This window comes from Cricetulus griseus, chromosome 4, assembly GCF_003668045.3.
Source record: "Cricetulus griseus strain 17A/GY chromosome 4, alternate assembly CriGri-PICRH-1.0, whole genome shotgun sequence".
In the NCBI taxonomy this organism is placed as follows: Eukaryota; Metazoa; Chordata; class Mammalia; order Rodentia; family Cricetidae; genus Cricetulus; species Cricetulus griseus.
In genome coordinates, this window is record NC_048597.1 from 154,697,324 (window position 1) to 154,709,954 (window position 12,631).

General features: G+C 38.9%; 1 protein-coding gene across 4 annotated transcripts in view; it reads right to left on the reverse strand.

Annotated features, from left to right (window-relative positions):
• Positions 1-12,631, reverse strand: part of Arhgef12 (Rho guanine nucleotide exchange factor 12) — a 133,656-nt gene that overhangs the window by 35,137 nt on the left and 85,888 nt on the right. For all 4 annotated transcript variants that reach the window (XM_027411891.2, XM_027411890.2, XM_027411889.2 and 1 more), the window contains 5 exons: positions 11,624-11,764; positions 6,073-6,147; positions 3,965-4,057; positions 1,608-1,718; positions 1,288-1,386 (listed from right to left, as the gene is read on the reverse strand). In XM_027411891.2, the coding sequence (XP_027267692.1) occupies positions 1,288-1,386; positions 1,608-1,718; positions 3,965-4,057; positions 6,073-6,147; positions 11,624-11,764 (519 nt within the window). The remainder of the gene's footprint in view (positions 1-1,287; positions 1,387-1,607; positions 1,719-3,964; positions 4,058-6,072; positions 6,148-11,623; positions 11,765-12,631) is intronic.

Sequence of the window (12,631 nt, forward strand, 5' to 3'; positions counted from 1 at the left end):
CAAGTGTGAGAGGACAAAGGCTGGAAAGTGACAATGCTTGCCTAGCACTCATGAAGCTGATAGGTGTCATCCCAGCACCTCATTAAACCAGATATGGTAGCACATGCCTTAATCTCTGCAACTGGGAAATAGAGGCAAGACAGTAAGTTTAAGGTCATCTTCAGTGACATACCGAATTCATGGCTGGCCTGAAACCCTGTGCAAAAATGAAGAGGATAAGGGATGACTGGAGAGATGGCTCGGACAGATTAGTGCTTGCATGAGGACCCAAGGCCCTAAATTCAGTCTTCAGCACCCACATAAAAGCAGGGCTTGGGGCTGGAGAAATGGCTCACTGGTTAAGAGCACTGTCTGTTCTTCCAGAGGAGCTAGGTTCAATTCCTAGCACCCACACAGAAGCTCACACCTGTCTGTAACTCCAACAAGATCTGACACCCTCACACAGACATACATGCAGGCAAAATAACAATGCAAACGAAATAAAAATATATATAACAGGGCATGGTGGTATTGTGACTATAATCTAGCAAGGAGGAGGTAGACACAGGAGGACCCCTAGAGTACACTGGTCAGTTAGTCTCACTGAATTTAGTGAGAAACCTGGTCTCAAAAAATAAGGTAGAGGGCCAGGGACATGGCTAAACAGGTAAGGTACTTGCCACCAAGCCTGAAACCTGAATTCAATCCCTGGGACCCACACAGCAGAAAAACTGACTCCTGCAGGTTGCCCTCTGACCTCCATGCTAACATCTTAGCACAAGTGTGCCCACACATCCCACACCAATAAATAAAATTAATTATGCTAAAAATAAGGTGCAAAGCGATAGAGAGACACCTGATGCTGACCTCTGGCCTGCACATGTACATGCAGATGTGTCTGCACACACATACACAAAGGATAGTGGGTTTTTGTTTGTTTTTTTTTTTTTAAGATCAACCAAACAAAAAAAAGTGAAGGGATAAGGACAAGCAACTGGACCATCCAAGGAAGTACTAAGGGCTATTACTTAGTAATGCTAATGATAAATTCAGTTTAAAAAATAAAAGGCTTAAAAAAAACTAAAAAACCTTACTAGCAAAGGTTATTAAAATCAATTGTAAGAATACATATACCCAAAACTAATTTAGTAATTATTTTTAAGCCAGCCAAGCATAATCAAGAACTGAGATTATAATATGAATATCCAAAAGCATGACACATTACAACAGCATGGTTAGGGACAGGAAATCAGGGTCACTAAGGCAATTAATGCACTGAAGGAAAGATTCTAGTAACTTGGTACTTACTGCAGATCGGTCCAGGAAGAACTGATGAAACTCAAGGAAGACGCGCCGGGTCTCCTTGGAGTTGGTCTGCTTATACAGGTCTGAATAGAGATAACAGAGCTGTCATGGGGAAAGAAATGGAAAAGACAGAGTGAAAAAAATAAAAAAAAAAAAAAAACCACAAAGGGTAATAATTGAATTAATAACATTTAAAGCATCCTGCATGCCTATCCTTATATGTTTAGAAAACAAGTCTGTCTACTCATTTTACAGATGCAAAGTTCTCCAACACAGAAATCACTGTGCAGGAACTGAGTCAGGTGAACTATAAAGTATATTACCAATGTTGCAGGGTCAAACTGTGAAACTACATGGTGTAAGAAAACAGCCAAGTGAGCAGGGCGAGATTTCAGCAGTTCAATGCTCTGGAAACAGCTGCACTGCCCATTGATCTAGAGGAAGAAATGATCATAGTCAGTAACTGATAACTAAATTAACGCTGCACTATAAGACCAACTGCATACTGTCTCCCTTTGACCTCTGGTTACACTTCCTGCCTGGAATGCCCCCCCCCCCATAGGCTCTCCTGGTGAGAGCTGAGTTCCCACCTGGAGATGCAGCTGGGAAGTGGCCTAGGTGAGGACAGAGGTCATTGCAGAGTGCCTTTGAAGGGTCTATTTCATTGGAGGTCCTTTCCTGTTCTGTCTCTGTTTCTCCCTTTTCATTTTTTCCTGTTTTTTGTTTTCTTTTTTTACCTGTCTTGTTCTGGATTTGGTTTTGCTCTGTACCTTGGCTGGCCTGAATTCAAAATGCCACCCAAGCTAACAAATTTGGAGTCCTCCTGCCTCTGTCTCCCAAGTGCTGGATGTATTTTTTGTTTGTTTGTTTTAAATAAAACTTCAGACATGAGAGCTAAAGAGGTGACTCAGCAGTTAAGAGCAATGGCTGCTCTTGCAGAAGACCTGGGTTTGGTTCCCAACATGCACATGGTGACTCACAACAGTCTATTAACTCCAGTTCGAAGGGTTCTGGAACCTTCTTCCGGCCTTTGCAGGCACTACGCACACACAAACACATATGCAGGCCAAACACTCATACAGAATAAGATGAAAATAAGTAAACTGAAAATTAAAACCTCCAGATGTTGGTGGCACACACCTGTAATTCCAATACTCCTACAGCCAGATGAAAGGAGGTAGAATGTGGAGAATTGGCCAGAACTGCACAAGCAGCACAGTGGCAGAAGCAGTATGAGAGGCTGCCTCCAAACAGTGTGAGAAGGGAACCCCCAAAAGTTTGCTCTGACCTACATATGTGTGCTGTGTCATATGTACACACGCTGATACACGATTTTAAATAAATACATGCATTTCCACATGTATACACGATATTAAATAAATCCTAAATAAAATTAAAAAGTGGTAATATGTCATGACTAGTTGGGGGTCCTTCTAATAATGCAAGGCCAGTTCAATACTCTAATATTAATTAATGCAATCTGTCTTATTAAGAGAGTACATCAGAAAAACACTAAGAAAATGAAACAACCTAAGTTATTCAACAAAATTCAACATTCAGTCAAGATTTAAAGAAGAAAAAAGAAAACTCTCATTAAGCTTGGACTATTCTTCAACTCACACCCAGGAACATGTACAAAAATACCTGTCAGTCACATGCTTAAGCATGAAGGACTGAGCGCTTTCTGTCTAAGGGGGGCTTTGTATGGCAAGGATGCCCCCAAAATGACTAGCCTCCTGTGAAAGTCCAGTCAGCATAATAAAGCAAGAACAAGAAGCAAGAGATAGAAGGAAAGAAAGTCATGTCTCTAAAAAACATTGTGAATGTTATATAAAAAGTATGAAAATATTTTTTGTTATTTTGGGGGGTTTTTGGTGTTTGTTTGCTTGTTTTTCGAGACAGGGTTTCTCTGTATTGTTCTGGAGCCTGTGCTGGAACTTGTTCTGTAGACCAGGCTGGCCTCAAACTCACAGAGATCTGCCGGCCTCTGCCTCCGGAATGTTGGGATTAAAGGCATTCGCCGCCAACGCCCGGCTATTTTTGATTTTGAAATAGACTGAGACTGGATCTCATAATGTAGCCAACACAGGTTAGCTTCAAACCTGTGTTAGCTTCAATCCTTTTGCCTCTTAGGGGCTCCAAAAACTTCTTTGAAAAACTACTAGAGAGTGGGAATGATAGAACACACCAGTAATCCCAGAACTTGAAAGGTGAAGGAGAGAGATGAGGGGTTCAAGGTCATCCTCAGCTACACTGAGCATTTCAGGCCAGCCTGGGCTATATGAGACACTGCCTAAAAATCTTCCTAATATAAAAGTTCCTAAAAATTGCCATTGAATTCAGCAAGAAAGACCACAGGGTAGAAAGACAAGAATTAGGCTAATCATATTCCTTCCACCAATGAATAACTTGAATTTGTAAAGTTTATTTTAGGTATCATATTCAGTAACATCCCACCCCCAAAATAAAATGAAACATTCAAGTACGCCTAAAATGACCCCATTTCTGCAGTTTGCAGAGTTCATTTCTACTGTTCAAAGCTAAAATAAGCAACTAACCCAAGTTACTTTGAAGATTTAGCTTCACATCTTTAAGTTTTATTTCAACTTCCAAAGAATATTTATCAAATCCGACATCTCAGAAAAATGATAATTTAGTATTTTCGAACATGTGCCATTACCTGCTCATGTTCAGTACCAAAATCATCATCCTCTGCTCCAATAATATGGGGTGCTCCACGGGTGAAGGGACTGCTGACAAGCGATTGTGTGTCCTGGTAACATCAGAGGAGAGCAACAGAAAAACAATTTGATGATCAAAGGAAAAGACAGAATACAACCAAAGTACTGGAAAGAAGAGGCTCACTGGCTATGGTGGCCAACACCTGTAAGTAAGACACTATGTAAAATAAACAAATGCATGACTCACGTCATCAATGGAGTTCCTTTTCATTATCTTCTTTGAAGTGCTTTATTTTCAAAGTATCTGTTCTCAAATGCTCAAAGTCAAATGTCCACAAGAGCACTGACTGCTCTTTCTCAGGACAGGAAAGGGGGTAGGCTGGGGGCCAACATTTCCCTAGGACTAGTAAACCATCTTTGCTTACTACATACCTTTGGTTGCAGGGGTCTAACATTTTTAGTACTTCACTCATTAATTTACACATACTTACACCTTGTAATGAAACTGGGTTACATGTGTTTTCTTTCTTGCATTGCCAGGAATAAAACACGGGGCCTTGGTCATGCCAGGCAAGGGTCTGGCAATGGCCTATGAAACCCAATCCCTATTCTGTCTCTACATTTTAAAATTTGCTTTTATTTTCTCTAACCTCAAATTTTTAATATTTTAAAAACTAAGTGAAACATTATTTTCAACAATGGTCAAATTTTCATCTTGTACCTTAGTTGGTATCTCTTGATTATTCAAAACACAAAATTCTGTTAAGTCTTTTACAATAAAATTTCAAGTACATTTATTAAAAAGTAAAATCATGGGGCTGGAAAGATAGCTCAGCAGTTAGTGAGCACTTTCTGCTCTTGCAGAGGACCTGGCTTCAGGTTTTGCACCCACATGATGGTTTACAAACACCAGGTCCAGGGAGATCTGCCGTCCTCTTCTGGCCACTGCAGGCACTGCACACTTATGCACAGAAATGCATGCAGGCAAAAAACACCCAAACACTTAAGTATCAAATAAAATCATACTGCTAAAGCATCCAGTTGAGAATATGTAAAATCCAGGGCCACTAAGAAATCAGCAAGTAAATGCACTTGCCACACATCTTAAAATGTTAGTGGAAAGAAAGGTGGAAGGACAGAACTGACTCCATCATGCACATACACAATAAAGATGAGTGATTACTTTTAATCTTACTGAAGAGTTTGAAAATCCAGCCATTGCACCTCTAAGTAGATACCCAAAAGGATTGGAAGTATCACAGTGGTGAATGAGTGAGCACATACATAAGAGAGGTTTAAATTTTTTTTATGTCTACATATTCCATTCTGTTTAATACATGCACCGAGAGGGTAATGGAGAAGAGTAGTATGTAGTCTTAAAAGAGAAGAAAATTCTGGCATATGCTACAGGGACAAATTTGAAGACATTACACTACTTGATATAAGCCAATCACAAAAGAAAAAATACTATGTGATTCTGTTCATGTGAACAGGTCAAGTAGTCTACTCATAAAAATAGAATGCATGCTGACTGCCAGGGGCTGGGGACAGTGGACACATGGGTTTAACATTTAATAGGCACCAAATTTCAGTTGAGGAAAACAAAATACTCTGGAAACATCAAGTGATAGATGCAAAACAATATGAATATACTTGATTTTATATTTTAAAAATAGTTGCTGGGCATTGGTGGTGCACACCTTTAATCCCAGCAATCGGGAGACAGAGACAGGCAAATCTCTGTGAGTTCGAAGCCAGCCTGGGCTCCAGAGCAAGTGCCAGGATAGGCTCCAAAACTACACAGAGAAACCCTGTCTTGGGAAAACCAAAAAAAAAAAAAAATAGTAATTTTAATGACCTATGCCATAATAACACATTAATAATGCTATGGACTACTTTTCTACTTATTCAAATCTCCTAAATTCTAATAAACTTGTTTTATTGGGGTTTTGTTTGGCCCACACCCTCTCTCCCAGAACAGCACACAAGATCTTCCTAGCACAGCTCAGCTGTGACACATTTGCCAGCACAAGCTCATGATGTATTCACTCCCCAAACTGAAAAACAAAAGTCAAAGACAACCACACTGCATGGATGTCATACTCACAGTGTCCTGGATCCCTTCACTTTTGTCTGGGGTTTCCTCTAGATAAATTCTTTCTTTCAGACTACTCTTGGGACTCTGATGAAAAGAGAACACATACACACATGTACTAATACATTTCAGTAAGCAACAAATGAAAATGAGTAAGGGAAGAAAGTTCTATGTTTCTTATGTGTATTTGAAACTAAGTATCCTTCATATACTATGTGGCCATTACTCTTATTTCTACCTCTAGTTAGTCACTTACTATTGCAGTTTTTCCATTTAATTCTGAAAATAATATAGAACCAATGAAACTGTGTCATCTAACCTTCAGCTTGGGGGAACCTACCTTGTTCACCTATTATTTCAAATAAAACTCTAACATTATCATCTTTCTTAGCCTCTGCCTTATCCAACTATCTCTACCTCTCTCACAGTGACCAAAATTAGATCATTCACATTAGAACTGATGGCTCACATTAGCACCTGTGAGTTCAAAAATATTACAACCACAGTCACACAACCCTCCCTGGTCAACTTCAGAATTTCTTAAGACTTAAGACTCTCTGGGAAAAAATCAAAAAGAAGTATTTATCCTGCATTCAATGTAGTCATTTCCTCAAAAAGAAATATCCCTCCTGAAAGAAGCAAGGAGACTGAGGAGGCTCAAGAAACTAAGAAGAAATTTACAGCACTCCGGAGGCCTTTGTGTGAGGATAATATCAGCAAAATACAAATTTCTGGGACACAGGCATAACTCTTTGTGGTGTCTCTGCATGCATGTGGTACAGAGGACTCCAATAATGCAGGTTTCTTGAGTCATCAACCAGGCAGGAGTAGGCTTTTTTGGTGATGCAAGTGCCTGAGTCACCCAATGTCCTCTAAGCAGACTGGGTAAACTGATTCACCAGGCAGCTCTCCTGTGGACTCATATAGGGTTTGTCACTGCCTTCTCTCTGTGTGGGGTGAATAGAAACAATGTCCACAGGAAAAGTATTACAATGTCTCATTTTGTATGCAAGCTACATTTTAGGGTGAAGTTTTTGCAGCTACTAAATATAGATAAGAGATAAACTATGCTTTTGAAACCCCTAATTATAGGATCTATTCATTTTGACCATGAGAAGGATGTAAAAAAAAAAATTATACAACAGACTGATAGGGAACTTTACAATGAAAATAAAATCAAGCATTAACACTGGTGTGGCAGGATGAGAGGCACCCAGTACTATCCATGAATTGTTCTCCACAGACAATAACTATCAAACCCTATCTGATCAAGACTCTAGATCTAACTAGACGTTTTCAGAAAACAAAGATAAGGGAACACGTTATAAAACACCATAAAAAGACAGTCAGAAAGTGAGCTGTTTACCTGGATACATGACCTGATTTTTTTAAACAAAATATATCAAGAAAAAAAGGGGGAAGGGAAAAGGAGGGGAGGAGAAGATGATAAATTACACATCATCCAAAGGCTATAAAGATCTTGCCTGGCTCTTGACTCAAATTTAGAAAAGAAAAAACAGGATTGAGGATGTATTAATGGGGGACTCTAGCATCACAGCCCTGGGTTTGATCCCCAGCATCACAAAACAAATCAAATACACAAAATACAAACAGATCCCTGTAAGACAATTACAGTAATCAAACTATATGTTAGGAAAATACCAATTCATAAGGTTTGATAATACTAAAGTTCTATTTTAGAGCATCACACCTCTTAAAGTCACATTAACGAAAACAGTATTAGATGAAAGAACAGAGTCAGACAACAAATTTGCGCTGAAACTGGATTATGAAGGTGTAATGGGGCTCATTATGCTATTTTTAAATATATCCGATAATTTTTTCATATTTACTAAAATTTTATTATGAAAAAAACTTGCAAATAAGAAAATCATATAGCAAGATCAGACAGAGCCAGAGTCTATCCATCTCAATGAACTTCTAAACAGTTAGAGTAGCCATTATAAAGAAATTTTCAAAATAAATTAAAAAAAAAAAAATGAAGCCGGGGCTGGAGAGATAGCTCAAAGATTAAGAGCACTGCCTGCTCTTCCAGAGGTCCTGAGTTCAATTTCTGACAACCACATGGTGGTCCATGACCATCTTTAATGCTCTGGTGCCCTCTTCTAGCATGCATGCATACATGCAGGCAGAGATCACTATATATAACGAATAAATAAATCTTTAAAAAACAGAAACAGGAACAGATACTCTGAAATGTAGATGATGTGTGGGTCACTTCTGAGGAAACTGGTTTGTGACATTCTTTTAAGCCTTCACCAAACTGAGCAACAGTGGGATTTTATAAAACTGAGAAGAGGGCTAGGAAGATGGCACCGTGAATATGACTAAAGTGCTTGTTCCATAACTATAAAAACATGGGTAAGAATCCCCAAAGCCCAGTCCAGCAGCCATGTAAAAGCTGAGCAGAGATTATTGTAACCCTAGTCCTAGGAAACTAGACAAACAGATCCTGGGAGCTCCTGGCTGGTCAGATTAACCAGCTGGTAACATCTAGGTGCAGTAAAAGATTTGTCTTAAAAAATAAGATGGATGACAAGAGAAGACAGACCTGATTTCTGGCTTTTTTGTGCACACACATGCACACATGAGTATGTGTTCCCACCAAACAGACACCCACAGAGAGAACAAATTTTAAAAACCAAAAATGCTAACTTAAAAGACTGATCCCTCCAAACTACTGCAGTACAGTTCAAAGGAATATGGAAATCCATAAATTGCTTTTAGCCTCAAACATGTCAGTCTGAGTTAAACAAATTCACATGTGGAAATTAAACAAGTTTGCTATGTGTTCAGTAGGTAACTCTGAAGTACATTATTTCTCAGGGTTTTCACCGTATTTATTTATTTATTTGGTCCTAGTTTCTTTATTTCATGGAAATACTACTTAAGATATTGTGAGAATAAAAAGAGTATCTCAAATCATTAGTATAAGTTCTGGCATGAGTAGGCATTCACTAAATGGTAACTGTTAACCATTCAACATACATCTTTTAAATTCTTATTAAGTCAGTCTCCTTTTTTTACAGATACCCCTGTCTCTTTATCCCAATTTGTTTTCTACTGTGACTTTCTGATGGTGCTCCTTGTCTATATATACATGATAAAGCCTAATCATTTACTCAATCATTTTACTATTTGTCCTCGCTAGTTTTATGTCAACTTGACACAAGCTAGAGTCATCTGAAAGAATGAAAATTTCGATTGAGAAAATGCCTCCATAAGATCAGGCTGCAGGCAAGTCTATAGGGCATTTTCTTAATTAGTGATTGATAGGGGAGGGCCCAGATCATTGTGAGTGGTGCCTTCCCTAAGCTAGTGGTTCTTGTTCTCTAAGAAGGAAGGTTGAGCAAGCCATGAGCAAGTCAGTAAACAACACCCCACCTTTCCATGTTCTCTGCATCAGTTCCTGCCTCTGGGTTCCTACCCTGTTTGAGTTCCTGTCCTGACTTCCTTTGATGATGAACAGTGACGTGGAAGTGTAAGTCAAATAAACTCCTTCCTCCCCAGCTTGCCTTTTGATCACAATGTTTCAACACATCAATAGTAGTAATCTTAACTAGGACACTATTTATTCTAATTCTTACCAATTACATGTCAAAATTAATTTGTTGTGATTGCCTAACTCTATACTCATCAATTAACTCCATTTTATAAAGCTGTATCTGAAAAGCACAGACTGTGACTGTAACATTTCCTTAAACACAAAATAAAACTCCAACATCTCATCCATTCCACTTGTTCTGAATGCCCACACTCTGGAAATGTAACAGCAGATAATAATACAGAGGGTAGAGAACAGTACTGCATCACAAGCCAGAGGGCAGATGTCCTAAGCAATGCTGCTAAGACAAGCAGGGAAAGCATACACACCTGCCTCCAGTCTGTCTCATTTCATCTCTGGCCTTTCACTCACAAGCCAGATAGTCTATGTGGCTTTAAACCCTCACTCTCGCTATGCTTTGGTGGCGCACACCTTTAATCCTAGCACTCAGGAGGCAGAGGCAGGTGGATCTCTGTGAGTTCCAGGCCAGTCTGGTCTCCAGAGTGAGTGCCAGGATAGGCTCCAAAGCTACACAGAGAAACCCTGTCTCAAAAAAAAAAAAAAACAAAAAACAAAAAACAACAAAAAAATAATAATAAAAAAAAATAAACCTTCACTTGTAGGGAGTCACCCTAGCCTCTTAAAAATGTTATGTTCTCATGTGTCAGTGCCTTTGTGTATATTTTTGAGGATCAGTCCTGTGGAGCTAGGTGGAGGCGAATCACTTACTGCACAACCTGCCTTTGGCCTCAGATTTTTCTTTTGTAAAGTAACAGAAGCAATATTTCATAAAGATATTTTCAGATTAATATAAAATATCAAAATTTATCAGCATTGTGTTATAATGCTTGATAAATATTAGCTATAGTTTTTCTTGAACAATCAAACTTTTAAAATCCTATCATCACCATCTTTTAAAAAAAGAAAAAGTTCTCAAATTTTCCTTGCTTGAGAAACAGAATCAGTGAGCCAAGGCTCAAAGGTAGACCCGGTGGTCTCAGTTCCCCATCATCTTAACAGTGCAGAAACACTACACTGCTCTCCAGCACTCCTGTGTGCACAAGTCAAGAGTTGTAACACCTCCTCTACACACAATGGACCCTAATGCCCTGTGCTTGTCTTAGAAACAGTCACAACTCACTAACGTAATTCCATAGCCCATAGAAAGTAAACACTACCTTGGACTACGACCTCCTCCTCCTCCTCCTTAGAAGAGATGATGCCCTATTTCTATGCCTATCACCATACACTATGTATAAAATCATGTTGCATAAGCAATGCTGAGAGCCTTTTTCTTTTCTTTTTGTTTTGTTTTGTTTTAGAGTCTCACTATGAAGCCCTGGATGGCCTGGAATTCTCCATGTAAACCATGCTAGCCTCGAACTAACAGAGATCCTCCTGACTGTGCCTTCCTAGTGCTAGGATTAAGTTTATGCGCTACTATACTTGGCCTGGTTTGGCTTTTAATAATCATGAAACTATGGCTCTACACCATATTCAATCTAACATGTTTTTATAAACAAATACCCATATTCATCTGGTAGTCTCTGTGTGAATCAGGACGGAGCTGTCAGTAAACCCAGGCTAGTAGCTGGAGTCTAACAGGATAAAGGCTGCTTCTCTTTGTAATGGCAAAGTGCCTCATGATTCAAGACTGAGTCATTCTGACCACAATTGGAATATTAACATGCTCTTAAAGATACCAACAGTTGTCCTCTCATTTGAGCAAAAAATCATGTGCATTAGCTTCTCAATCCACAAACAAAAAGCCTGCTGGGAAATTCCATCCCTACAAGAAACACTTGGCAATGAATTACTGAGGGAAAAAGTGACCTCTGGAATTACAAGTTCACATATAGCAGTGTTCAGAACTTCTGCTTATCAAATTGTTACATAAAAACCTTTACTATAAAAGATAACATTTTGAATGCACATAACTTAAGAAAGGGACTGCAAGGAGAATGCAAGAAGATACAGATTTAGAAGACGAATGCTTACATCTGCATTGTCACTACTGGGCCGAGAAGCCTCTCCAACGCTTCCGTCCGTCCTGCACAGGCTATCTCCAGGATCTGTTTCTGCCTCGCTGACTGTTAGGGTGTCACCTAATGGCCTGGAGGGTGCAATTACAGTGCCATCCTAAAACAGATTAAAGAATCACACACAGACACAGTCATGGAAGAGGATGATGACTACTGACAGCATAAGTAAACAGTGGCAATACCTTCCACATGGATACAGCTAAGGGCTGGCTACTGATGTGACCAAAAATACTTAAAGTAAAAAGCAAATAATTCTAAGTTCTAGAAACCTAAAATGGACAACCACAAACATAGGGAAAGCAATATTTTAACACAGAATAAAAGTCCAAACAGCAAATAACACCATAAACACATATAAAAGAGAATGAACTTACATCATTTAGATTATCTGCCCATTACTAAAGACTATTACACTGCTTCTATTTAAACGTCTTACACTGCTTCTGAGTTTCATTAAATGTCCAATATTTGAGCACATGCTATAAAGGTAAATTACTGAAACTGTATTTTTATTGTTCATATCATATAAATACATTGTTTTTGTTCAATAATAAAAATACAAAGGGTTCCTATAGCTCAGTGATATAACTTGACTAGTATTCATGAGGCAACAGGTTCAATCCCCAGTACTACTAAATCCGTATATATGAGCACACGCATACACATGTACACATGTATACACAAATACACATACAGATACCATTACTAGGGCACAATAATCAAAATGAAAAGAAACATACTGTGAAATAATCCTTTTACACACTGTGAAGATTTGTCACTCAGATTGTTTAAATAAAAAGCTGACTGGCTGGTAGCCAGGCAGGAATCATAGGTGGGACAACCAAACTAGAAGAATGATGGGAAGAAGAAGGGTGGAGTCAGAGGAGATGCTAGTCAGACGCTGGGGAAGTGTAGAAAATGAGGTGACAAGCCATGAGCCACTTGGCAAAGCATAGAAAGAAAT